General features: G+C 43.7%; 1 protein-coding gene across 3 annotated transcripts in view; it reads right to left on the bottom strand.

The window, feature by feature from the left end:
* SCAPER (S-phase cyclin A associated protein in the ER) overlaps positions 1 to 26,210 on the bottom strand; it is a 321,693-nt gene that overhangs the window by 44,862 nt on the left and 250,621 nt on the right. For all 3 annotated transcript variants that reach the window (XM_088446867.1, XM_088446876.1, XM_088446870.1), the window contains exon 28: positions 25,203 to 25,352. In XM_088446867.1, the coding sequence (XP_088302993.1) occupies positions 25,203 to 25,352 (150 nt within the window). The remainder of the gene's footprint in view (positions 1 to 25,202; positions 25,353 to 26,210) is intronic.

The following is a 26,210-nucleotide window of genomic DNA, read 5'->3' as shown; positions in this document are numbered from 1 at the left end:
GAATGGGTGCAGCCCGAAGACAGTCTTGTAACCGTGAGTGGGAACAAGTAATGCATGGGGATGAGAGATGCAGATCTTGTGCTGAGCGGAGAGGTCGGGTAGGGAGATATTTTGAGATGAGTGAAGAGATGTATGTTGGTGTGGTTTGGTTAATAGCCTTATATGTAAGTAAGAGTATTTTGTATTGAATACGGTAGAAAACCGGCAACCAATGGAGGGACTGACAGAGCGGGGCAGCAGATGATGAACGTTTGGCAATGAAGATAAGCCTTGCAGCTGCATTCATAATTGACTGTAATGGCGATAGCCTGTTTTTGGGAAGACCAGTAAGGAGGCTATGCGGGAAATAATAAGTGCATGGATTAGAGTTTTTGCAGTGTCTTGTGTGAGATATGGTCGAATTTTGGATATGTTTTTTAGATGTATGTAACATGATTTTGAGACAGATTGAATGTGGGGAACAAAGAACAGTTCAGAGTCAAGGATGACACCAAGGCAGCGAGCTTGTGGGGCAGGGTGGATTGTTGAGTTATCAACAGTGATAGAGAGATCAGGTTGGTAACTGTTATTGGCTGGTGGAAATATAATTAATTCTGTTTTAGAAATATTAAGTTTGAGGTGGCAAGATGACATCGAAGATGAAATTGCAGAAAGACATTGAGTGACACCGACTAGTACAGATGGTGATAAATCTGGGGAAGATAGGTAGATATGAGTATCATCCGCATACAGATGGTACTGAAATCCAAAAGAGCTGATTCATTTGCCAAGAGAGGAGGTATAGATTGAGAATAACAGAGGCCCTAAAACAGAGCCTTGCGGTTCTCCAACAGATAAAGGTAGTGAAGAGGAGGCAGAATCAGAAAAACGAACAGTAAAAGAGCGAACAAATAGGTAGGAAGAGAACCAAGAAAGAGCCGTGTCCTTAAGACCTAGGGTTTGTAGTGTTTGTATGAGAAGAGAGTGGTCAACAGTGTCAAAAGCAGCAGAGAGATCTAGAAGAATTAGGAGTGAGTATTGGCCTTTAGCCTTGGCAGTGACCAGATCATTTACTACCTTAGTCAGTGCTGTCTCTGTGGAGTGTTGGGAACGGAAGCCGGACTGAAGTGGGTCCAATAAGTTGTATGAGTTAAGGAAGTGTATGAGATGGGTGTAGACAAGTCTCTCAAGTAGCTTGGAGGGGCATGGGAGCTGGGAGATAGGACGGTAATTTGAGAAAGTGTTGAGGTCAGAGTTTTGTTTTTTTCAGAATAGGAGTACTCACTGCATGCTTGAACAGTGATGGAAAGTTGCCAGTAGAGAGAGAGAGATTACAGACTTTACTTAGGGTTGGGATATGCACAGGAGACAGAGCTTTACTGATTTGTGAGGGTACAGGATCTAGAGGAGAGGTAATAGAGTAGGAGGATGAGAAGATACTTCATCTTCGTTTGTGAGATCAAATGAAGATAAAGTGCCAGAGGATTCAGGTAGGTAATTGAGCAGGTCAATAGGTAAGGAAGAGCATACCATTTAATTTGTGATCTCATCAATCTTGTCCCTAAAATAGGAAGCAAAATCTTGCGCACAGATAGTAGCAGGTGGTTTAGGTGAGGGAGGGGTAAGAAGCAGTTTAAACGTATTAAAAAGTTGCTTGGGGTTAGAGGCTTGAGCAGAGATAAGAGATTGGAAATATGTTTGTTTGGCAGTATCCAGAGCAGTACGATAAGAATTGTAGATAGTCTTATATGTGAGGAAGTCAGTTGGAGTATGAGACTTTCGCCACTGATGTTCAAATTTACGTGAGAGTTTTTGTAGATGCCTTGTTAAGTTAGAATGCCACGGTTGACGTCTAACTCTACGTGGTGTGTGATGGGTAGCTGGAGCTACTTCATCGAGAACTATTTCTAGAATCTGGTTTAGGTGTGATGCAGCAGTCTCAGGAGAAGTGAATGTAGAAATTGGTAAGAGTCGTTGTTGTAGAGAGGTAGATAGTTGTTTAAAGTTAATAGCATCAATATTTCTGCGGGTTTTAGGTTTAGGTTTGGTTAATTTCATTGACGTTGATGTAATGGAAGACAGTGTGCAGGGGATAAGGTTGTGATCTGAGAGAGGGAAAGGAGCATTAGTGAAATCAGAAACTGAGCATAGTCGGGTGAATACAAGATCAAGGCAGTGGCCTTCCTGATGAGTAGCAGAGTCAGTCCATTGGGAGAGGCCAAGAGATGAGGTTAGAGAGTAGTCTGGAGACATGAGGAGATTGTGGACTGTCAATGGGGATATTGAAAGCACCCATAACGATGGTGGAGATGTCTGAGGATAGGAAGTGAGGGAGCCAGGCAGAAAAATGTTCCAGAAATTGTTGAGGTGGCCCAGGTGGGGGATAGATAACAGCAACTCGCAGAGAGAAAGGGGTGAAAGTCCTGATACAGTGTACTCAAATTATGTAAATGTGAGTGAAGGTACCTGTGGGAGAACTGTGTATGTAACAGATTGGGAGAGCAATATTCCTACCCCACCTCCTTTTCAATTACCAGGCTTGGAGGTGTGTGAGAAGTGTAGGCATATGAGAAGCTTTACCAGTAACCTCCCGGGTATAGGAACTGGAACTGCTTCAAGTCCTGTATGTCTACCACAATCATCTGCTACCTCCACCTGGATTACTGCTCCCCTCCTCTCACCAACATGTTTCGGCTCCAAATGAGCCTTTATCAAGGTGTGTGTTTCTGGCGACTTCCTAGATTACTTATACCCTCCTCTCTTCTCTAATAGGCTATTACTACCTACTTATCCAATTAAACCTCATTTGGGGATTTAACCCCTACTGTATATATTCCTCCTGTTTTCAGTCCCCCTGCGATGTAAATCGCATATTTATAATTTCAATTCAGTGCCTTATTCATTTTAAAAAGTCCATTTGATTGCGCATGCATTCCACCCTGTGGAACGCAATGTGCGTCACATCCGCTCTTCCTTCCGTGATTGTTCCCGGCGCCATCGTCCTGGTAACCATAGATGCTATTTAGTGATGCATGCCCAGTGGCCACTAGCCGCGTTACCTTGGTTACCCTGGACGCTACACTGACTGATTGTCCCGTGTGTACGGGCCATATGACTTCTGTGTACATTCGGTAACCTAGACAAAAGAGCCAAGGATGTAAATATCTTTATTGGCCTATTTGCTGAATGCTGAGTAAATATTTTGTCTGTTTTTTTCAGAATCCTAAGTATGTATGTTATTCATGTTTTTATTCTTTTATCTTTATTTTTATTTTGGTTATTCTTTAACTGGTTCTCCTGGCAGCTTAGCATGTCATTGTTTTTCTCTTCTTCACACAAGACAGGCAATTGCAAGCGTCTGGGGTTGATAAAGCAATGACAGTGCTGTGCAGCTCCAATCCAGTGGCGTTTTAAGAGAGGAGATTGCCTTTTGTGCAGGCCCCCTCCTCTCTGGCAGTGCAATAGATTCTGGCTTGGTACCAGAATCTACTGCACACGTGAAGGTCACCAGGAAAATGGTATGTGCGCCTTATTCCCGTCACCAGGAAAATGGGCGCAGTAATTTTCCCTGTGACTTTGGAAACTGCGGAGCGGTAAGTATAACTATATATATATATATATATATGGGTGCAGGGTGTGTGGTGCACCGCACACTCTGCACCCATATATAGTTATACTTACCGCCATATATAGTTATACGTACGCCATGCTCAAAAGGTCATGACGAACGGTGTCATATAAGTCTATGAAAGACCCGTGTAGTGCTTTCTTTCCCTTTGATAGGGATGTACACTGGGAAATTGTGTGTGTGTGTGCTTATATATATATATATATATATATATATATATATATATATAGCAGCAGACTTCTAGAAAACCAGCACACAATTTAATGGAGCAAAAAAGTTTTTTTAACATCATTAGCTTATTCATAAATCACAAAAATGCCACAGATCAAAAAACATCAGTTCACATAAAGTGTAAAGTGCAAAGAAATCATAGTGCAGTGTGAACCAGCACACCAACCTCATATATATATATATATATATATATATATGACACCGATGATGGTCTGACTCTTATGTGCCAGACTCCCAAAAGCGTAAATTTGTGGAGTTTTGTCCCTATTGGTTAACACCATCCTCAGATGGCATAAACCACTTTATGATTTTAGGTATGTTTCTGTTAAAGCACTTTATTAATAAAAAATGTTGCATTTTAGTAATAAACCATAGATTGTGTTTTTTTTATAATTTTTTTTATAGAACATGTAGTATATTCTGTGTATAAGCTTAAAGAGGAGGGAGTTTGAGATGGCTGAATGTAAGTGGGTAGCTATGCCCTCCATGGTGCTAGCCACATTCCACAGTACAGACCACACCCCCACATCACTGGTCACACCCCCATATCAGCAGTCACAACCCCTGCGACAGCATACAGTAGAATAGGCCCTTCATAAATTTCAGCTCCGGGCCCTTAATCTGGCACTGGAACCGAGGATTGACCAGCCCCAAACTGGTCAACCCTGGGCTGACCTGTTTGGGGCTGGTTAATGTGATGGCAAGGGGACCCGATATTGTGTCCCCCTGTCATGGCATACTTCTCTGGCTGTTTAAGGCTTGTGCTACTCATTAGAAAATAGAGGGAACACCGTGCTGGTCACTGAATTAGGGAGGACCCCACACATTTTTTTTTAATCCTTTCTAAATCATACTGATCTGTGCAGTGCTTCTGCTCGGGCAGCCATGCCGTCTTGTTTTGAACTTCTATTTGCCGCTGGTTTTTAACAGAAATATCAAAACCGATGGCATATACAGTGGCAAATACTAACTGACATTTACGTTGGGTTCCAATCGAAACTGAATGATAAATAGGCGGTTTTTACACTTCTAAAAGACGGCGATATTCCTGTCAGTTATGGTTTAGAAACAAAACTGACCTTTAGTAAATTTAACCCCAATATTTAAATGTTTCAGGCAGTGGTAAAATAGCTTTTAGGTGGGAGACCTAGCAGGTGGCTTCAAGGTGCTTTCTCACTGCAAAATTACCTGATTCTTACAAGTTGGTCCTAGTAGGTTACCAACCTATCCACTCACTGGAATGTCTATTGCACTACGTGGGAAGGCGCTCTTAGAGGTACAATTATAGCAGTGGAAAAACCCTCCCAATGAAGTGTTCAAATTAAGAACAGTTATATAAAAACGTTCATCCAAGCTTAGAAACTAGAGATTTTATCTACAGGTTTTTATATTTACAAGTGTGTGATTGCTGCTAGCATATTAGCTCAGTCACTAATGCTGGATATACAATATACAGATATAACTGCAGATGATGGTCGTTCATTCATACTGAACGGCCATCATCTGTGTCTGGCCGCGGGTCCTGGCGGCCGGGGGGGGGGGGTGTCCCGCCCCCCTGCCCGTGGCTGCCGCTGTGTGTGTGGGCGGTCTACAGACATATCTGTCCATCGGCTGTACAGCACAGCCAATGCATTATGTTGGTGAACAACAACGTTCACCGACATATCGCAGGTACACACTGGCCGACAGGCAGCAGATATATTGGCCGATCAATTGATCGGCCAATATATCTGTCAGTGTGTACCCAGTTTTAATGTGCTGAATACAAATACTGTACCTTTTGTATATGCATCACAGACGGTGTAATGGTTAGCATTACTGCCTCACAGCAATGAGGTCATGGTTTCAATTCCCACCATGGCCCCAACTGTGCAGAGTTTGTATATTCTCCCTGTGCTTGTGTGGGTTTCCTCCGGGTACTCCAGTTTCCCCCCACACTCCAAAAATATACTGGTAGGTTAATTGGTTCCCCCAAAAAACTTAACCCGTGTGTGAGTGTGCGTGCATGTGGTAGGGAATATAGATTGTAAGCTCCACTGGGGCAGGGACTGGTGTGAATGGCCAAATATTCTCTTTGTAAAGCGCTGCAGTATATGTGTGCGCTATATAAATAACTGTTAATAAATATATGCCAATGTTGACAATTTGCAGGTGTCGATATTAATGATGTCAATAAAATCAATTGCCACGAGCACAGATTGCCAACAGTAATAAGTGCTTATATGCTCAGCTTGATATAGTGGTGGTGTCTGGCGGTACATCGCGCTGAATTGAGAGCCCTAGTAAAAGACTGAACTGAATATACATAAAACTGCTCTGGATGGTGCATCACCTGTTTCCTCCCTTTACTGGAGCCTACAGTCCAGTCTAAACAGTACAGGGCAAATTGTGAGGAAAATAGAACTTTAAATGGACAATAAAGCAAGCACGGATTTGTGCCAAGACCTAAGGTGGTAAAATAGTAATGGCTGCCAGCTGCTCATTATTTGGTGATTTTACTACATTTTTGTTCTAGTTCTGGAAAACTTGCATAGGGTGGCCCAAATTATGTATATTCTGCATATAATTCACAGATAAAAACACTTAGGCCCTCATTCAGAGCCGCTCGTAAGCAGCCGCTCGTTCGTTCTGACAGATGTTCGCACATCTGCGCATGCGTTCGGATTTTAATACGCATGCGCGAACCAGTCAGTGCGGCCGACAATCGTTTATTCGCTATATAGCGAATGCCTGCTACTTTGAGTGACAGAAGGAGGCGTATGTGGGTGGTAACGGGGAGTGAAATTCAGAACGCAGGCGTGCTTAAAGGTCAAAACGGGCGTTTTAAGGGAGTGCATAATTAATACAGCAGCGTCATTGACCACGTCACTTGGTTTTTTTTAAACTCAGAACTGCTCGCAAAATAGCAGTTGAAAAAACCAACCTCAAGAATAGCGAGCAGTTCATACGCTGTACGATGTACTCGATTAATCTATTAAATAACGGACATGACGTATGGTGCGAGCGGCCAGGGGGCGTATTTTTCAAAATTACAACCGCAAGTTTTGCTTGCTCGTTCAGACTTAGAGGCGTGAACAGACCGCAAAGTGCGAACGGTTCATTTGAATAGCCACCCCTTTTTAGAAAACGAACGACCGCAAATAGCGAGCGGCTCTGAATCAGGCCCTTAATGTACAGTATAAAAACAAGGCACAGCTATGCAAAATATGTAATTTGAATAATGATCAAAAATGAAATCTAACAAGGAATATATAAAAGATTATGGTAGTCCCAGCATACAGTCTACATGTTTTCCTGTTAGCAGAAGTAAAATGTATGTCAATAACACTTTATAAATCCCAGGTTGAAACTCATTACAGTAACCTATCAGGTCAGTCTTCCTGTGAAGTCTATTCACTGAAATTAAATGACTTAATTTAGATCATGCAAAATGCAAATTTAACATAGTCCAATTAAGTTAATTACCTAATTAAAAAAGATGCTGTAGTTACAGTCAAAACATAAGCATATGTTTTAATTAATAAGATGGCAGGCTTTGTGATGGGGATCTTTTAGCACACAAAGTGATTTCTCTAAGCAGGATTGGGACCAATTCTCTGTGGACAAGTACTTATAATAGATAGCATGCTAATAAATTACTTGCCAGGCACACGGTAAACTCAGGTCTGTGCCAGATGCAAAGCAGGTGACAATGCAGGCTTAGCAGTGACGGAGAGGAAGGTGATTTAGGTATTAAAGTGGCTTGGGCAGGATGCTCACTGCTGCTCTAATGAGATTTCTGCATCAAGAAAGAAACAGAGGGCTCAATTCAGACCCGCTCGCTAGATGCGTTCGCACGTAGCCAACGTATGCAAATCCGGCAAATCCACAGCAAGGCAGGCGATCGCACGGCAAGGCATTAGCACGCCCACTTTGTCTTGGAGTGCGATTGCGCTGTGCATGCAGACGCCCACCAGTCTGTCGTAAGACGCCCACTTATGCACGTCATCTCCAGGATGTGAATGCAACATCGGTAACATTGAGTACCATTGGAAGCAAACACATCACTTGTGGTTGACCATACCCTACCGCAAGCACTTCAGTGTAAAATTCAGCCAAGTGACATGTACTATGACGATGCGTCTTAATTATGCACGCCTCTGAAACGGCGGTAAGACGCTCGGGCATGCCTGCATTCGCACCACCACTCCCCCATTTTCATCGACCAACCCGTCACCGCCCACAAACTGTTTGTTCTGTCACTCATTAAGCAAGGCTGTCTATGCGCAGCGAGCGAACGCTTCCCGATCGCACGGACTGGACTGCGCACGTGCACTGCGATGTGTACTCATGTGCACAATGCTAACATCGGCAGTCTGCGTGCGAACGCTTCCTAGCGAGCGGGTCTAAATCAGGCCCAGAGTGTTATAGTTGCTTGCCCATGATGAGTGCTATGTGCTGCGTGAACGGTAAATAACACAACACAATATAATCCAATGAATGAGGATATGTAGTAAATTAGTATCAATAACTAGCATTGAGCTATGGGATTTCACAAGCTGAAGTAATGATTCAGATCCGCACGGAAATGCCATCACAGCTGCGATCTCTCACAGGCCGCAATTGTGAAAATATGCTAATGACTCATTTGCGTCCAGTGCTTAGAGACGTCCCCTGAAAGATCTCACATCCGCCGCTCACGCACCTAATCGGAAACATCGAACGCAGATCAAGCGGCCATCAGCCTACTGAGTAAGTCTAAGCTATCGCAGACATAGCGGGTATCCAGACACGAAGAGGGCTCTCCTGCTGCGAGCAAGAACGCAGTGGCCAATTTATGCACACCCTGAAAACAGTGTTTATATGCTACCGACAAGCCTGCGTTTCTCTAGCCATCCTCGTTACCTCGCCTAAACGCTGACTACCTGTCACTCAGTTTGTAAGTGAATCCTCTGTGCAAGCATAATCACAATCCAATTGCTGCGTGTGAAATGGCTAATGATCGCTCAATCTGTAAATATAGGCATTTCCATGTGGATTTGAATCAGGCCCTATTCTGCTGTAGTGGGACCTGTCTGTAACACATGGATTGTGCTAGAAATCCTTATTAGAAAATGTTTTCTCACCCTAGCAACCATAATGGTGAATACAGGGCCTGATTCAGACCCGCTCGCGAGCGCAGGACGCTCGCAAGCGGGTCGATGGTGCCCTACTGCGCATGACGGAGGGAGCTCCGTCGTGCGCATGCGCGAGACCCGGCTAGCGACGGGGTAGCCGTCGCTCCGGGTCTCGCACCAAAGGGGGCGTGCTGTCGATGTTTATTGGCAGCACGCCCCCTTTGGTGGGCGTGCTGGGGGCGTTGCTGCCAGAGGCGTTCCCATGGGAACGCCTACCGTCTGAAGCCGACCCCACTGACATCAGTAGTGATGTCAGTGGGAGTGATTTTGGCTCTGATAGAGCCAAAATCACTCCAGGGCTTGCAGCAGGGTCTCCGTCGCAAGCCCGATGGTCGCGATGGTCTTCATGGACGCTCGCTGTAGCTGTGGGTGGTCACCCACAGCTAGGCGAGCATCCAAGAGGCCGCTCCATTTTCATGTAGGAGGGCCCTGATTCAGAGCGAGCGCTCTGGTCAGAGCGTCCGGCTCTGAATCAGGCCCACAGACGGGACGATTGTCAATGATAACGATATCATTGCACAATCTCACGGGTGTACTGGATGATCGATATCGATAATCCAGCACACCACCAACGGCTAGCGACATCGCGGGTGCCTTGCTTCTCGGACGTGAACCCCTTAATGCTAGGGACGCCAGTATAGAGGAGCCTTGACGATTGGCCTGGCGCTTATTCATATATTTGCAAATGTATGTAACTAATACCTCTGAATCGCTATTATCATGTAGGATTTAAGTATTGTTTTTGCTGCAGTGTGTTGGGGGGCAAATCTCTTTTTTTTCTGTGTTCAGAGTAAACCCCACCCTTTACAAGCACCTGTGTTATGCAATTAAGCTGATCTGAGCAACTACCATTTCTTTTGCGGGTCCCTATAGTAACCTGGTCGATATCAACCAGGTTGGCCTGCAAGCACGGCCGATCAACGATATCTTTATTGTCCATACGTGCCCGCGCATCGCAGGTCGTTGGTGGGTTGGACGCCCTGAAAATGCACGATAATGATATGATCGATACCGTTATCATTAATATCGTGCATTTTAATTATACCGTGTGTATGCACCTTTAGACAGCATTGCTGAGAGGGATCTGTTGCATTGAATCATGTGCAGAGAAAGATTACAGCCAGTAGATGCAATAACTTAACACTAGATACAGAGGGCCGAATTCAATTCAGTGCGATGATGAATAGCTGCGGGAGGGAGCTCCCGCAGCTATTCAATACACCACGCTGTTTGCCTTGTTGGGAATTGGTTAAGTCAGAGAATGCCGGTTTTTGCAACGTAACCTGAGTCCCCCAGACAATTTACCCACCAGGAGGGAATACGGCCAAAGCATATATGATGTTGCGTGTTACGATTCAGATATAAAGAAAAAGACAATCATTTATTTCAGTGCACATCCTAGTTTATAGTCATCCTAAGAACCTATTTCTCTGGAAAAATAATAAAATTAAACTTTATTTATTACTCATTAAAATAACGTGTTCTGAGTTAGGAGAAATATTGAATAAAATCAAAGTTATAGGGCCAAATGTAATAGGTAGTCAGTTTTAGTAACAGTACAAAGTCGCACTTTCTCGCACTTTTAAAAAGTGCGAGTTTGTACTGAAACTCGCAAATTCAATAGCCTGTGAACTTTTCAGCTCGAGGCTACTGCATTTGCGAGTGCAGGCGAGTTTAGGACTATGTAAACTGACACCTTTTAATGCGAGTAGCATTAAAAGGTGCGAGTTTTAGAGAAGCCATCACAGATCAGTGAGATCCGTGATGACTTCTGCGTGTGTTAAAAAAAAAAAACGTGCACCCCCTCCCCAAAAGCATAACCAGCCCCGGGCTTTATAAAGCCTGTTCTGGTTCTAAAAATACAGGGGCCAAAATGCGTAGGGGGCCCCTGTATATTAAGAACCGGCACAGGGCTTTGTTGAGCTGGTCCTGGTTCTGGAAAATCGGGACAAAACGAGTAGGGGTCCCCTGAAAATTCCTGAACCAGCACCGAACTCTTTCTAGCAGGGGGATAATGCCACAGCCAGGGAAAACCTTTCACCGGTTTCCCCGGCCAAAGCATTATCCCTGACCGCTAGTCAGTCCAGGCCGGGGATCCCTGGGGATTTGGGTACCCCCCCAATAAAGGGGTACCCCTCTCCAGGGCACCCCAGGCCTAGACTGATAGCCCGGGGCTATCCCCAGCACCCTAGGGCGGTGGGTGCCGGGTTGATAGTGTAAAGTGTAAAAATAAATTTTCCATATTCTCTTTATTTGTAGAACCACAAGTACCAGCAAGCCTCCCCTGCATGCTGGTATTTGGAGAACCACAAATACCAGCATGCGGGGCATTACGGGCCCGCTGGCACTTGTAGTTCCACAACTAAAGAAATACGTAAAAAAACAAACTTACACCGTGAAAGTATAATTTTAATAAAACATACATGCACACTCACACACCTATTATCCGAAGTAATCCATAGGGGTGTACCTGAAAAAAAAATCCATACTCACCTCTCCTATGCGTAGATCACGTCCTCTTCTCCAAGTAGGCAATCCAGGGGTTAAAATAAAAAACGATCCATGCGGACTGAGCAAAGGTATGTGTGTACACATACCTTTGCTCCGCGTAAATGACCGGGGCACACGTGTGCCCCGTCAGTGCAGGGGCCGCCAGCCAATCAGGGAGCATCTCCGTCGGAGCAGCTCCCTGATTAGCTGAATGCGGCCAGCCTCTGTCTCCCTTAGACGTCTATGGTGAGAAATCCCCATAGCCCGTCTATGGTGAGAGCCGCTACATAGTAACCGCAAGATTAATTGATGTTAATCTTGTGGTCGCGACATTGTATCATTGATGTAAACCACAAGATTAACATCAATTAATCTTGCGGTTACTATGTAGCGGCTCTCACCATAGACGGGCTATGGGGATTTCTCACCATAGACGTCTAAGGGAGACAGAGGCTGGCCGCATTCAGCTAATCAGGGAGCTGCTCCGACGGAGATGCTCCCTGATTGGCTGGCGGCCCCTGCACTGACGGGGCACACGTGTGCCCCGGTCATTTACGCGGAGCAAAGGTATGTGTACACACATACCTTTGCTCAGTCCGCATGGATCGCTTTTTTCGTTTTTTTATTTTAACCCCTGGATTGCCTACTTGGAGAAGAGGACGTGATCTACGCATAGGAGAGGTGAGTATGGATTTTTTTTTCAGGTACACCCCTATGGATTACTTCGGATAATAGGTGAGTATGTGTGAGTGTGAGTGTGAGTGTGCATGTATGTTTTATTAAAATTATACTTTCACGGTGTAAGTTTGTTTTTTTACGTATTTCTTTAGTTGTGGAACTACAAGTGCCAGCGGGCCCGTAATGCCCCGCATGCTGGTATTTGTGGTTCTCCAAATACCAGCATGCAGGGGAGGCTTGCTGGTACTTGTGGTTCTACAAATAAAGACAATATGGTAAATTTATTTTTACACTTTACAATATCAACCCGGCACCCACCGCCCTAGGGTGCCGGGGATAGCCCCGGGCTATCAGTCTAGGCCTGGGGTGCCCTGGAGAGGGGTACCCCTTTATTGGGGGGGTACCCAAATCCCCAGGGATCCCCGGCCTGGACTGACTAGCGGTCAGGGATAATGCTTTGGCCGGGGAAACCGGTGAAAGGTTTTCCCTGGCTGTGGCATTATCCCCCTGCTAGAAAGAGTTCGGTGCTGGTTCAGGAATTTTCAGGGGACCCCTACTCGTTTTGTCCCCTGATTTTCCAGAACCAGCTCAACAAAGCCCTGTGCTGGTTCTTAATATACAGGGGCCCCCTACGCATTTTGGCCCCTGTATTTTTAGAACCAGAACAGGCTTTATAAAGCCCGGGGCTGGTTATGCTTTTGGGGAGGGGGTGCACATCATTTTTTTATTTAAACACATTTTACATAAGTACACACAGAAACATGTACATATCTCATGGATATGTGCATGTTTCTGTGTTAATCTGACCTGCTCAGGATGTACTCGCTAGCCTGAAGCAGGTCTATTATTTGGGGACTTTTGGTAATCTTTTTTTTGCGAGTCTGAAACAGACACTCTATTACATTGGGCGAGTTGATTGTTTTCAATGTGAAAACATCTGGATGCGAGTTTGAGAATGGAGAGTTTTAGTAACTCTGAAAAATGCGAGTTTTAGTGAACAGACACCCTTTTACATTGAAGAGTTGTGAAAAATTGCGAGTTTAGCACCAAACTCGCAATTTACCAAAACAGACTACCTATTACATTTGGCCCCTAGTGTTTAGAGAAGAATATGTGTCAGACTGAAAGAAAAGTGATTTAAAATTCCCTCTGCTGTTGGTCAATAATAGGCACTGCCTTCAAAAAGCAGCCTCCGGTGAAATGCGTGTCAGCATTCCCATCCACTGCCGCTGGTCACCGCACTGTCATATGCGGACTATGCAAAATTGAATGAAATGTTGAATGAATAAAAATACAGAGTGTTAGGGCAGGATTCACAGTGTCTAACGAACTGGTGGTCACAATTGTCAGTGCCGGTATAGCGGCTTCAATCACTGCCATGGCTCTCCACATTGTAAAGTGCGATTCATATAATACCTAACGTAATCTAATAATATGAGACAATAAATACAGGGGACAAGATCCCGAATGAGAAACATATGGATGCACTTAGTTACCATCACGGATCACCTTACTAATATACTTGGTACTATGCTTATTATTATGCTATGAACAACTTACAGCACAAAACTAATGGGAATTAACCCTCAGTGATAGCTACTCCAGAGTTGTGCTAAAGGGTGTAAGAGTGAGTATAGCTAATAAAAGTGGTATCTAAATTATCAAGTAGAGATAGATAAATGTAACAATAGGAGACTCTGCAGAGCATCTAAACACCTAGATATTAGAAACAGGAAATTATATTTATAACCTACATATGTTATACTGTGAAAACATAAGATACTTTGTGTCACTCAATGTGGATACTTTTGTTGCTATAGTCAACACTGTATTTTCTGTAATAGCAATATCCAACCATAATAGTAACTATAAAGCAACGCATGAATATTGTGATGCTACATATTTTTTTCGTGGAGGAGGATATTAGGTGACCAGGTGATAACAGGGCTATAGAGGAGATGAATACATTAAGAGAATTTTCTCTGAAATTAAACCCTAGAACACAAATTTAGAACCCTGTCATTAGGATCTACATTAAATAATAAAAAATATATTATTGACCAACGGCAGATGGAATTTTAAATCACTTTTCTTTCAATCTGACACATATTCTTCTCTAAACACTATAACTTTGATTTTTTTAATATTTCGCCTAATTCAGAACACGTTATTTTAACAAGTAATAAATAGTTTCATTATATTATTTTTCCAGAGAAATAGGTTCTTAGGATGACTATAAACTAGTATGTGCACTGAAAAAAATTCTTGTCTTTTTTCTTTACGCCTGAATCTAATTGTCTGTTTACAAGATTATCAGTAAGCACCTCCATAGAGTAAATAATAAAGCTAAAGCATATTATAGGCTGTAAATGAATAAATATACAGTCAGGTGCATAAATATTGGGACATTGACAGAATTTTCATATTTTGGCCTCTATTCACCACCACAATGGCTTTGAAATGAAACAAACAAGATGTGCTTTAACTGCAGACTTTCAGATTTAATTTGAGGGTAATTACATCCAAATCAGGTGAATGATGTAGGAATTACAACGGTTTCTATATGTGCCTCCCACTTTTTAAGGGGCCAAAAGTGATGGGACAGACTAAACAATCCTAAATCTAACTTTCACTTTTTAATACTTTGTTGCAAATCCTTTGCAGGCAATTACAGCCTGAAGTCTGGAACGCACAGACATCACCAGACGCTGGGTTTCATCCCTGGTGATGTTCTGCCAGGCCTCTACCGCAAATGTCTTCAGTTCCTGCTTGTTCTTGGGGCATTTTCCCTTCAGTTTTGTCTTCATCAAGTGAAATGCATGCTCAATCGGATTCAGGTCAGGGGATTGACTTGGCCATTGCATAACATTCCACTTTTTAGCCTTAAAAAACTCTTTGGTTGCTTTTGTAGTATGCTTCGGGTCATTGTCCATCTGCACTGTGAAGCGCCGTCCAATGAGTTCTGAAGCATTTGACTGAATATGAGCATATAATATTGCCGGAAACACTTCAGAATTCATTCTGCTGCTTTTGTCAGCAGTCACATCATCGATAAATACAAGGGAACCAGTTCCATTGGCAGCCATACATGCCCATGCCATGACACTACCACCACCATGCTTCACTGATGAGGTGGTATGTTTTGGATCATGAGCAGTTCCTTTCCTTCTCCATACTCTTCTCTTCCCATCACTCTGGTACAAGTTGATCTTTGTCTCATCTGTCCATAGGATGTTGTTCCAGAACTGTAATGGCTTTTTTAGATGTTGTTTGGCAAACTCTAATCTGGTCTTCCTGTTTTTGAGGCTCACCAATGGTTTACATCTTGTGGTGAACCCTCTATATTCACTCTTGTGAAGTCTTCTCTTGATTGTTGACTTTGACACATATACACCTACCTCCTGGAGAGTGTTCTTGATTTGGCCAACTGTTGTGAAGGGGTTTTTCTTCAGCAAGGAAATAATTCTTCTGTCATCCACCACAGTTGTTTTCCGTGGTCTTCCGGGTCTTTCGGTGTTGCTGAGCTCTCCGATGCGTTCTTTCTTTTTAAGAATGTTCCAAACAGTTGATTTGGCCACACCTAATGTTTTTGCTATCTCTTTAATGGGTTTGTTTTGATTTTTCAGCCTAATGATGGCTTGCTTCACTGATAGTGACAGCTCTTTGGATCTCATATTGAGAGTCGACAGCAACTGATTCCAAATGCAAATGTCACACCTAGAATCAACTCCAGACCTTTTACCTGCTTAATTGATAATGAAATAACGAGGGAATAGCCCACACCTGTCCATGAAATAGCTTTTGAGTTGATAGTCCCATTACTTTTGGCCCCTTAAAAAGTGGGAGGCACATATAGAAACCATTGTAATTCCTACACCATTCACCTGATTTGGATGTAATTACCCTAAAATTAAATCTGAAAGTCTGCAGTTAAAGCACATCTTGTTTGTTTCATTTAAAAGCCATTGTTGTGGTGAATAGAGGCCAAAATATGAAAATTCTATCAATGTCCCAATATTTATGCACCTGACAGTATATGGAGTACCTAGTTTGAAAAAAGTACCAATATATCTTTCTTCTGGATAAGGAGATCATAATATATTGAGAAGCTAGTGCAGGATCACAACAATTATAATGATGTTGAGTGTGTTGCGCAGTTGTTGTTGCTGGTGGCGGTTAGTGCACACTTGGTACAGCTTAACCAGCTCTTAGGTTTATTGAACCAGGTAAAACAACAAGTAGCATAAGACACAGGATATGACAGGTATAACTGTAGCATATAGAATCAGCCTGGAACTTTAGATATTGATCATTCTAGGGCCGGCGCCAGACCGTAGAAAGGAAACTTTTCAAAGCTCGGGATAAAAGGGGGTATGCCTTGTGAAAAGGGGACATGTCTTTAAGATGCACCGCCTTTTCTTCACTCTTGGAGGCGTGCTCAGCACTTACGGACATGCAGGGCTGCTCCCAAGCTCTCCCCTCACAGTGAATAAATGACGTGCGCATACACACAGCATCTATTCACTGGTGGTGAGCACTGCACTGTAATTCCCCCCCCCCCCCTCATGCCCGCGGTAGGGGGTGGCACCCGGCAGGTTGTTTTAGCTGTGCACTGCCATAAGGGCAGGGCACGTTCTGCCCTTTAGAAATCGGGCAGGGTGTGGAGACCTGCTAAAACAGCCTAGGGGGAATGCTATTAGGGTATCGCTGGGTGTTGTAGTGCGCCGGGTGTCTGAGCGGTAAATGCACCACCAGCTGTTAGTAATATGCCCACACACGGGTGTAGTAGGTATTACAGCAGGCCGTATTAGAAATTCCCTCTTACAGTCAGAAACCGCCTGTTACTGACTCCGCCCACTGCGTCGCAGACGGGTAACAGACTGCCACCACCAAACTCCTACCATCGGTGCTCGGAATCGCTTATTTTCACCCAGGCTTCTACCACCGGCACTTGGAACCGCTTCTCACAGACTCCTACCATCGGCACCTGGAACCGCCTCTGCTGCATATTCGTAGACAAGCTGCGGCCACACTTCCTGATTGGTGTTGGCCGATACCTCATGATTTTATAAATATCCAAATGGCCCTTGGCAGAAAAAAGGTTCCCCACCCCTGTTGTAAAGGCAAGATGTTTATTGCTCAAATAGTCTTCAAAAAGACTCCTCTTCCCTTTGGCTTAAGGGGGTATAGCATACAGATGTTCACAGCAGTACAATCCTTCTTGATGTTCAAAACGATACACTCAAACAAGGATTGCAGGCCTACTTTTATCTTACTCCAATACACATTACCATAGGGGATAAGTCCGCCCTGTGGTTTTTACCCAATCGAATTAAGTGCAAATGTTTTGCATATCCAAGGCATGCTCACCATTAACATTGTCCACTATGGACAGTGGTGAGTGGTCACCCACCTGCAGGGCTCATCAAGGCCCAGGTGCAGATGAATAAAGTTCCTTCCTAAACATACTTCCAGGATTCTGCGGAGAGGGACTTGGCTACCTCCTCTACCTGAATCTGTGCTCCAGGATAAGGCAGACAAGATCCCCAACCAGCAGTCTCCTGGTCACCGAGGGGAAGCTACTTGGAGCTCCCTGTAAATAATTAGCTGGCTGTATTGGCAGCTCCCAATGCACTTCCTCATACCACTTTCAGGCATGAGGCTACATGGCAAGGCATTTTGTCTTTCTCTGGAAGGGGAAGGAGGATCTAGCAGCCCACTGAGGGCTCTGGATTCCCTGGACGTCCAGAGAGATCAAGGTAAGTGCATTTTACTTTAAATTATACATTTAAAATACATACAGTCACATTTTAAATCCATTATATGTTAAAATATATACATTGAGCTTGTGCCCTGCAACAGGCTTTACATACTGCAAGCTCGGGAGCTGCTGTCCCGGCTCAGTCCCGCACATACTTTTTAAATACATTTATATTTTATTTGATATATTTATTATATAAATATACTTTTTTATATTTTTTTTTTTACTATTATTACACTGTGCCCATCGATCAGCGCTGGGCTCTCCTAGCCCTGCATTCCAGGACTGCTGGGGCTTCCCTAATTACCTGGCCACAGTGCTGGGCGTCAAGGGAGCTGGCTCTCCCTGTCCCCCAGCGTTCAGCCAGACTCCAGCGACCCTCTACACACACTCCCCCGGGGGTTAACATGTTGATTTGCCGTACGGGGAGCCGGATAGCCCAGTCCCCTTGTGTGTGGCCTTTAGCCCTGCGGTCTGGGACACTTGTCCCAGCTGCAGTTGATCTTTGTATACAGTCCCCTGGTGCAGGGCACTGAGGGTTAACACATAGTGCTGCATAGTGCAATGGTCCCGGCTGCAGTGGCTTCCTGTAATACTCGGAGTGCTGGTCCGTAGCGTTGAGCACTCAGCGGGTCCCTTATGCTGCACCGGGGGGTTAACAGCCTTCATTGCCGCAGCCGCCAGAGATGGTCCGGGGCTGCTGCATTTAGATACAGTCCCCCGGTGCAGCGCTCCAGAGGTTAACACTTCCCATTCCTGTGACCGCCGGAGAGGGTCCGGGCCATGGAAAAACACATTAAAAATACATTGTTACAGTTACAATGGGCGCCTAGCGCCTGTACATCAAATATGGCACCATGGCACAGGGGGTAACCCCTTCAGTGGCACAGCCGCCATTAACCATGTAGTGCGAAAAATGAAAGCTCTTTGCGTGTCTTTCTCACAATGGTTTTTTTCCATGATATTTAATTAACCGCTGTTTTTTGAGCCCGAAAAAAATAACTATTTTCGGGCAAAAACACATAGAACTCGTGAAAAGGTCACAGACCTATGTGTTTTTGTGGTTGCCAGCGCGATAACGGGGCTGATTATCGGGGATTTTTTTTCACCTGCCTCAGACAGGTGAAAAAAATTCCCAGATGATTGCCAACTTCAGGGCTAATTGAATAGCCTCGGGGGAAGATAGGGTGCTCTGCAAACATGTCTGACCGTGAGGAGAGTGCGCCGCTGTGTTCATATGGAATTTAGTCACAGGTGACTGTAGCAGCTCCTGGCACCAATTATTCTGTCCTCACATAAGCATGTTACCTTACTATATTTAATTAAAGTATTACATTTCCAGTAATCCTCAAAATTTTACATAGCTCCTCAGTAGAAGAAAGAAAATCAGTTTGGCACATATGATCATAAATGTAACCATTTCTAAATAAATAAATAGAAAAACATTGGAGGAATAAGAATCATGGGTGAAGGTTTCTGGAAACAGATATATTGCAATGAAAGCACTAAACTTTCGAATACTCCTTTTCCACTGCTGCAAAAACCCGGGTTATTGCCATGTCAACCCGGGTCGCGGCTCAGTGGAAAAGGGTCCTAGGAAAAAATCCCAGCATTTCTTCCTGAGCCTCGAGCAGGGTTTTACCCAAGTAAAACCTGGGTCACGCTCAGTGTAAACGGGTAACACGGGTCATCCGCCCTGGGACCCATTTACCGCATGGTGATTGGCTGGCATACGGAAGCTGTCTGTGACAGCTGTCATCGGGGAGTGAGAGACTACAGCCTCCCCATAAAGGTCTTAACCCCCATCCCGCTTCATACGGGGAGGCTGGAATCTCTCCCTCCCCGGTGACCCCCTCCACTGGTCCGCTCCGGTCTGGCTTTCAGGGGAGATCTGGAATTTCTGGCGCTTAGTGAAGACATCTTCTCCAAGTGCCGGCACTGCACCCGTGTGCAGTGTAAACGGCGCTGATACAGGATGTTCCAAAATATTATTTAATTGTATCTACTACATGGCACTGTGTATGCTATACAAATAATGTCATGTCTCTGTGCAGTTTACAGCTTGTGATCATCTCCCATTCGTCTGACATGCTCAGAGTCATATAAAGCCATACCCACAATGTTATTGTAACCAACCCTGGCACTAAACAATGCCCACAAGACATTGTATTGTGAGGAGAAAAATTGTATAGGAGAAAAAGGTGCAAATAACAACAATGGCACTCTACTGACTGGTAAATGCCGTAGGCTGACTAATTAACAATTTCCAGAAGCCAAATTAAATCTTACAAAAATTATATTACACATTTATTTTCTAACATTAACATTAAACAAATACAAATAGAAAAGCATATTAGGATCAGTTTGCTTTTAGGGCCTGATTCAGACACGCTTGCATGCAGCCGTCAGCAGTATGAGTATGCAAATCCCGCGATCGCTAGCAAGACATTAGCACGCCCATTATGTCTTGTCGTGCGCCCACCAGCCTGCCACAAGGCTCCCACTTTCCCTTCGTAACATACGTCATCTCCGGGAAGTGTATTAAACAATCGGTAACATTGAGTAACATCGTACCCATATGCAGTACTTGTGGCTGAACATACCGCTGAACATACCCTACCGCAACCACTGCGAGTGCTGCTGTGTGTTATTCAGCCATGTGATGTGTATGCTGACGCTGCGTCTTAATTATGTGCGCCCCTGAAATGGCGTTCCAATGCAGACACGCCTGCGTGCGCACCACCACACCCCCATTGCCATCGACCACCCCGTCACCACCCACAAACGGCACGACCTGTCAATCATTCTAGTGGAGCGTCTATGTACAGGGTGCGAACACTTACCAATTACAGGGACTAGATTGCAAACATTGGCAGGCTACGTGCGAACGCAGCCTAGCGAACGGGTCTGAATCAGGCCCTTAATGCAGCACAGTGATTTCTAATTGCATATGACCTTTAGCCTTTGTTTTATGGAGCAAATGAAAGATGGCTATGAAGCAGGGTTGGCAAAAAAATAAATAAAATAAAAAATTTTGTTTAACCTTTTTTTTTTATACCAGTTTTTTTGCATTAATGTGTTAATGAAAGACAAAATTGAACCCTGCTTATTATAGTAATACAGTACTGTAAAACATTGCTACGTATTAGAAGTCTTGATCAACCATGTTTTAATGCTTTCTACATTAACAATCCAAAGTTATTAGGATTTTATTTCTCATCAAAAGAAAGAGAGCAAGAATAAGAGCTAAGTATAATAGCTTGCCATCTTCAGCCGGTGCAGGGATTTATGCGAGTCTCCCCGTATTTTTAAAACGGTAATAATTTTAAAGGCTACACAAAGCTGGTTTAGACTTTAAAATGATTGCCACTGTAAAAACACGGCGGCAGGCATCAGATTGGACAGCCAGACGACATCTTCAAGTTCCGGCACCCCCTGTGACCTGGCGTGCAGGGCTGCCTGTCAGCACCACCTCATGGGTAGCAATGTATCTGGCGTGAGGAGCTGAGGTCTTGTCGGAGAGGACAGGCATGGTCATGAGGAGACCAGTGACGGTCGTAGAAAGTAGGACAGCCAGCAGGGCCCGGACCGGAAGCAGCCTCCCTGGGGGGAGGTGAGTTGCTGGGGAAGGGGAGGACAGCATAGTGTTCTAATGGTCATTACTGTTTGGCAATGTTCTGGGGGGTATTACTGTGAGGCATAATGTCTTCTGGGGGGCATTACTGTGTGGCATGATGTCTTCTGGGTGGCATTGATGTGTGGCATGATGTCTTCTGGGGGCATTACTGCGTGGCATGATGTCTTGTTGGAGGGAATTACTGCATGGCATGATGTCTTTTGGGGGGCATTACTGTGTGGCATGATGTAACAGCTCGGTTTTGTTGTGCACAGATGTGTAGTCCTCTGCGTTCAGCACCCCTGCCCTAAAAAATGCCTGCGTGAATACTATCTAATCCTTTACAACTGCTAAGCTAGAGCTTGGTCAATTGGGAAAATGCCTTCCCTTTTATTTGTGTGTGACCTTGACCAATAAAGTACCAGCTTACCTAACATAACCTACCAAATGTCTAACTATGGCACATTTAAAATCCCCTGCAGGATGAGCTGTGTATTTTAATACAAAGAATGATGTACACTTGTATGTTGTTCTAATATTATATTTGTATAGATTAAGAAGTGGGAGAAGTCAGGAATAGTAAGAGGAGAAGTCTGTGCCAGGAACCAGGTGTTGACGCGAGGTGGGCCTGTGTGCTGTAAATGCCAGGGTCTATTTTTAGTCCCAGTCCGGCCTTGGCAGTGGCGAATAATCGTCCAAATTGTAAAAGGTAACACATTAGCAACCACTCAAGCTCTAAGACTGCAAGCTATTACATTTAGCCCTATGTTTTTCTTCCTTCCACGTATCTCAGTAGAAGTGAAGGTTTTGAATTGGAATAAACATGAAGGAGATTAAACCATGAGATGTTTCTCTGTATTGCCTCTTTAATGTGTTCTAGTTGTTTTCCCTTTAAGATTGAGAATGTTAGTTGTGGTTTTCTCCTGTCCTAAAAGATTGTTAAGGGCAGAGTTTGTGGAGTCTTAGTGGGAGAGTGAACCAGATCAGAGAGGTACTTAATCTGTCTAGCATCAGCTATCCCTATTTCTCTGTTATGTGTGAATTTACTGTATTGGTTCAGCTCACTCAAATGGAAGACCACAAGCAACAAGAAAGTGGAATAATACCAGGGGCATTCCCTTATATTCCTTTTTTTTTTAAGAATTCACGTCGCCGAGCCTGTAGTAACAGCATAATAGGGAAAAAAAAGTGTTTTAAAAGACAAAACAAAAAAAACATTTGGTTTAAACCAGCCAACCCTGCTATGAAGATATACTGTATGCCGGCACTCTCTGCTATTGGCAAATATAAGAAAATGTATAGATTATGCACTTCTGCTTGATCATAGTTGTCATGTCCCTGTTTGGTTTAATTTGACACACTTCTTTTACTACTATTGGTGCACATGTACCTGTACTAAAGAACACTGAACAGGGTTTACTAGGAAAAAATACGGCTATGCAAGAGACCAGACTACAGAGGTGTCCTCTGACATCTATACCCCACTTGTTTTTTCACCTAGAGGCATGTGGACCTGCTAATAAGAATTTTGCCCTGGGCGCATTAATGCCTTAAAATGACCCTGCCTGCAGCGCTTAACATGAGGGTTATAGAGCACACAGGGGCCGGAATGACGTGATGGCAGAGCCTGTGTGGAAATGTATGGGCAACTTTTAAGTTATTGTGTTGTATTTGTGTGTTCAGAATTTGTAACGGTTTCATTCTATTGTTGTATTTATTGTAAGCAATATGATCTTTTAATAATGTGCTTGGTGGTGAATTAGAATGATATTGGGCAATGAGCTGTAAAACTCCATGACTCACTTTTCTGAATCTCAACGACATGTCAATTATATATTATGTGGCGAGCTAGGTGAGGGGTACCACATAATTCACCAATTGAGGGGTACCACATAATGGGCCCGATTCAGAGGTGGATGCTGCTGGCTGGCGGAGTCGCAGTAGCGATAATATGCAAATACTAGTATCAGTCTTCCCCAGGTGCAAGTAGACAGCATCTGAGTATGCATGCCCAGAAACACCTCATTTCAGCGCCTGTAACACCGTTGGTGCTTCTTACACGCCACCATTGGCAGCACCATTAACTGCACCATCAAAACCAACACTAACCATCCCTATGGCAGATGCAGTTTCTCCATCTGATTATGGCTCTGCGTCTGGCACTCCTTACTGACATGTCGCCGACACGCCCATGAGATGGACTTTTTCTGCATTCACTTCAGGCCACCTCCCAGTCAGCACCTAGGAATGACCATCACTTTGCTGCCACATTTCTGATACCGTCTCTCCTGAGCGCAATAGAATCGTTAAGCGCACATGCGTCGTAGGAGATTGCAGGACTTTTCATGCATGCACAGTAGCAAATAATCGCTCAACTATGTGAACATCGGCATTGTGTTCAATTTGTGTGCACCTCTGATTGAGGCCCAATGCATGTTTTACATGTAGTTAAGTCTCATATAGACCTGCTACTCATACACTTCTAGAGATCATGGGTTATGCTATCCAACCTTCCCTTGGATGGCATTATGACATCATGATAACCAACTCCTCCCTTCTGTTGTCATATATGATCCCCTCCCTCCTTGTAATTGTCACACAACAAATATAACAATGGGAGGGAGGGTGAAATCACATATGATAAGGGGAGAAAGGTGTGGGAGCATATGCCCCCCATTCTCCTCTGGTCCTATATGACCACACATTCTTCCCTTGTCACATATACCATAAACTTTACAGTATGTTTATTCCTTGTGGTCACAGGTTCCATCCCGTTGCAGTGTTTGGTGGAGAAGGGCTTAGGTCTTCTTCTCTGCAGCACCAACCACTGCTCCTGGAGCCCAGGAACACTGTTTCAGCATGCAGTTTCTATGGCTCCTCTAAGGGAAGGGTTAGCTCAGTTAAACTTTAACATTTAAGTACAGTAGGAGTGCACCTTTCAACACAAATATCATTGAATGCACTGCAACAGCATTAACATTAAAAAGACAAGAAATATAACAGTATAACAACCAAAAACAATAGATGACTTATTCAGTAGACTTAGTCAATAGATGACTGATTATATTCACCTACAAAGGTTTAGACCTCATAATGTTAAACAAGCATTGAACATAAAAAATAAACACAACATAGTGAAGCTAAAGCAAGGGTAGCTAGAACCAGTCCTGATCTAGTAAAATGTGCAGTTTGTCAGGTATAGCTAATTAATCAAGCTTTCATAACCATTTGTATGTGTTTCCAATGGGGTACATCAACATGTTAAAATGAACTCAATATAAAAGAAACAATGCAACAGATGAGTCCTTCTTGAATAGAAGAACAGAACTATTCAGAAGTATACACACAATATTATTTACACTCCCAAAAAGAGATGTCACAAAGAAAAGACTATTTGGATTTACTAGTCTTTAAAAATGATATTAAAGCATCAATATAAAAACCATTTTACTCAAAATACATAGTTTGAGGGAATCTTTTGGAGCTGTGATTATGTGTAATTTCCTTTATACTCATATAAATACCATGCACACTGACCTCAGCCTTAGAAATGTGTAACCTGCACAACTGCAAAGCTGACACGTTAGCTCTTTCTAATCAAACTAAATATTATGATTATGATATTAGTCAGGCCAGTCTAATGTAATGTAACATGTCACTCACCTGATTGTCGGGATGATTCACTGTGAAGTAACCAACGCACACAATGATTTCATGAAGAAGATCCTCACAGGTGTATTGTGTGCAAAACCAAATCAGGCAACTAATCACATGACGGAAAGCAAGAGACATGCCCTCTGCACCTACAACAGACTGGCCAGAAACAAGAGACATTTTACAAGCAATCAGAGCCTGGAAAATCTTCAGAATAGAAATATCTAAATGTCATGTTTATGTATGTGTGCTACAAGCACATAGTCTGCAAGCAGCTTAAAATGAGATTTTTCCTACATTAATACGTACATTTAAATCACCCTCCGCTAAGATGCAAAGGAGAGGTAGCGGAGCGCTGAGAGCAACCAGACCAGGTAATCCTAGTTCTAGTGTTGGTATCTGAGCTCTGAGTGTAAACAAAATATAAGGGCTTTTAAGTGCTAGATGCTAGGCATGCACTGTAACCAGGCTGTGGACATGGGATTAATAAGGCTGCTAAGACATTTTTGCTATGGCTTGCACGGGTTCCGGACTATAGACAGACAGTAATTAGATAGACACCAGATGTTAGACAGTTAATAGTTAGACAAGGATAAAAGTTCGACACAGACAAAACTCAGACACACTAAAGTTAGACCTGTAAAAAGTTTGACAGGTACAAAAGATCGACAGGGTCAAAGGTTCGACATGAAAAACAGCGACACAAAAATGGTCGACTTTTTTTTTTTAGTATTTTTTTGGACTAGGGTTAGGTTTAGGCACTTACTGGAGGGTTAGGCACTTACCCCATGGTTAGGGTTAGGCACTTACCCAGATGGTTAGGGTTAGGCATCAGGAGGGAGGGTTAGGGTTGGGTACCAAGGGGAGGGTTAGGGTGAAGATTAGGGCTAAAAAAACCAAAAAAAATTGTCGACCATTTTCATGTCGAACTTTTGACCCTGTCGAACTTTTTACATGTCTAACTTTAACGTGTCTGACTTTTGTCTGTGTCTAACTTTTTCCCTGTCTAACTATTGA

Source organism: Taudactylus pleione, unplaced genomic scaffold, assembly GCF_031769625.1.
Source record: "Taudactylus pleione unplaced genomic scaffold, aTauple2 ptg000019l, whole genome shotgun sequence".
Lineage (NCBI taxonomy): Eukaryota > Metazoa > Chordata > Amphibia > Anura > Myobatrachidae > Taudactylus > Taudactylus pleione.
The sequence above is the reverse complement of the archived record's forward strand: the minus strand, read 5'-3'. Positions and strand labels throughout refer to the sequence as shown.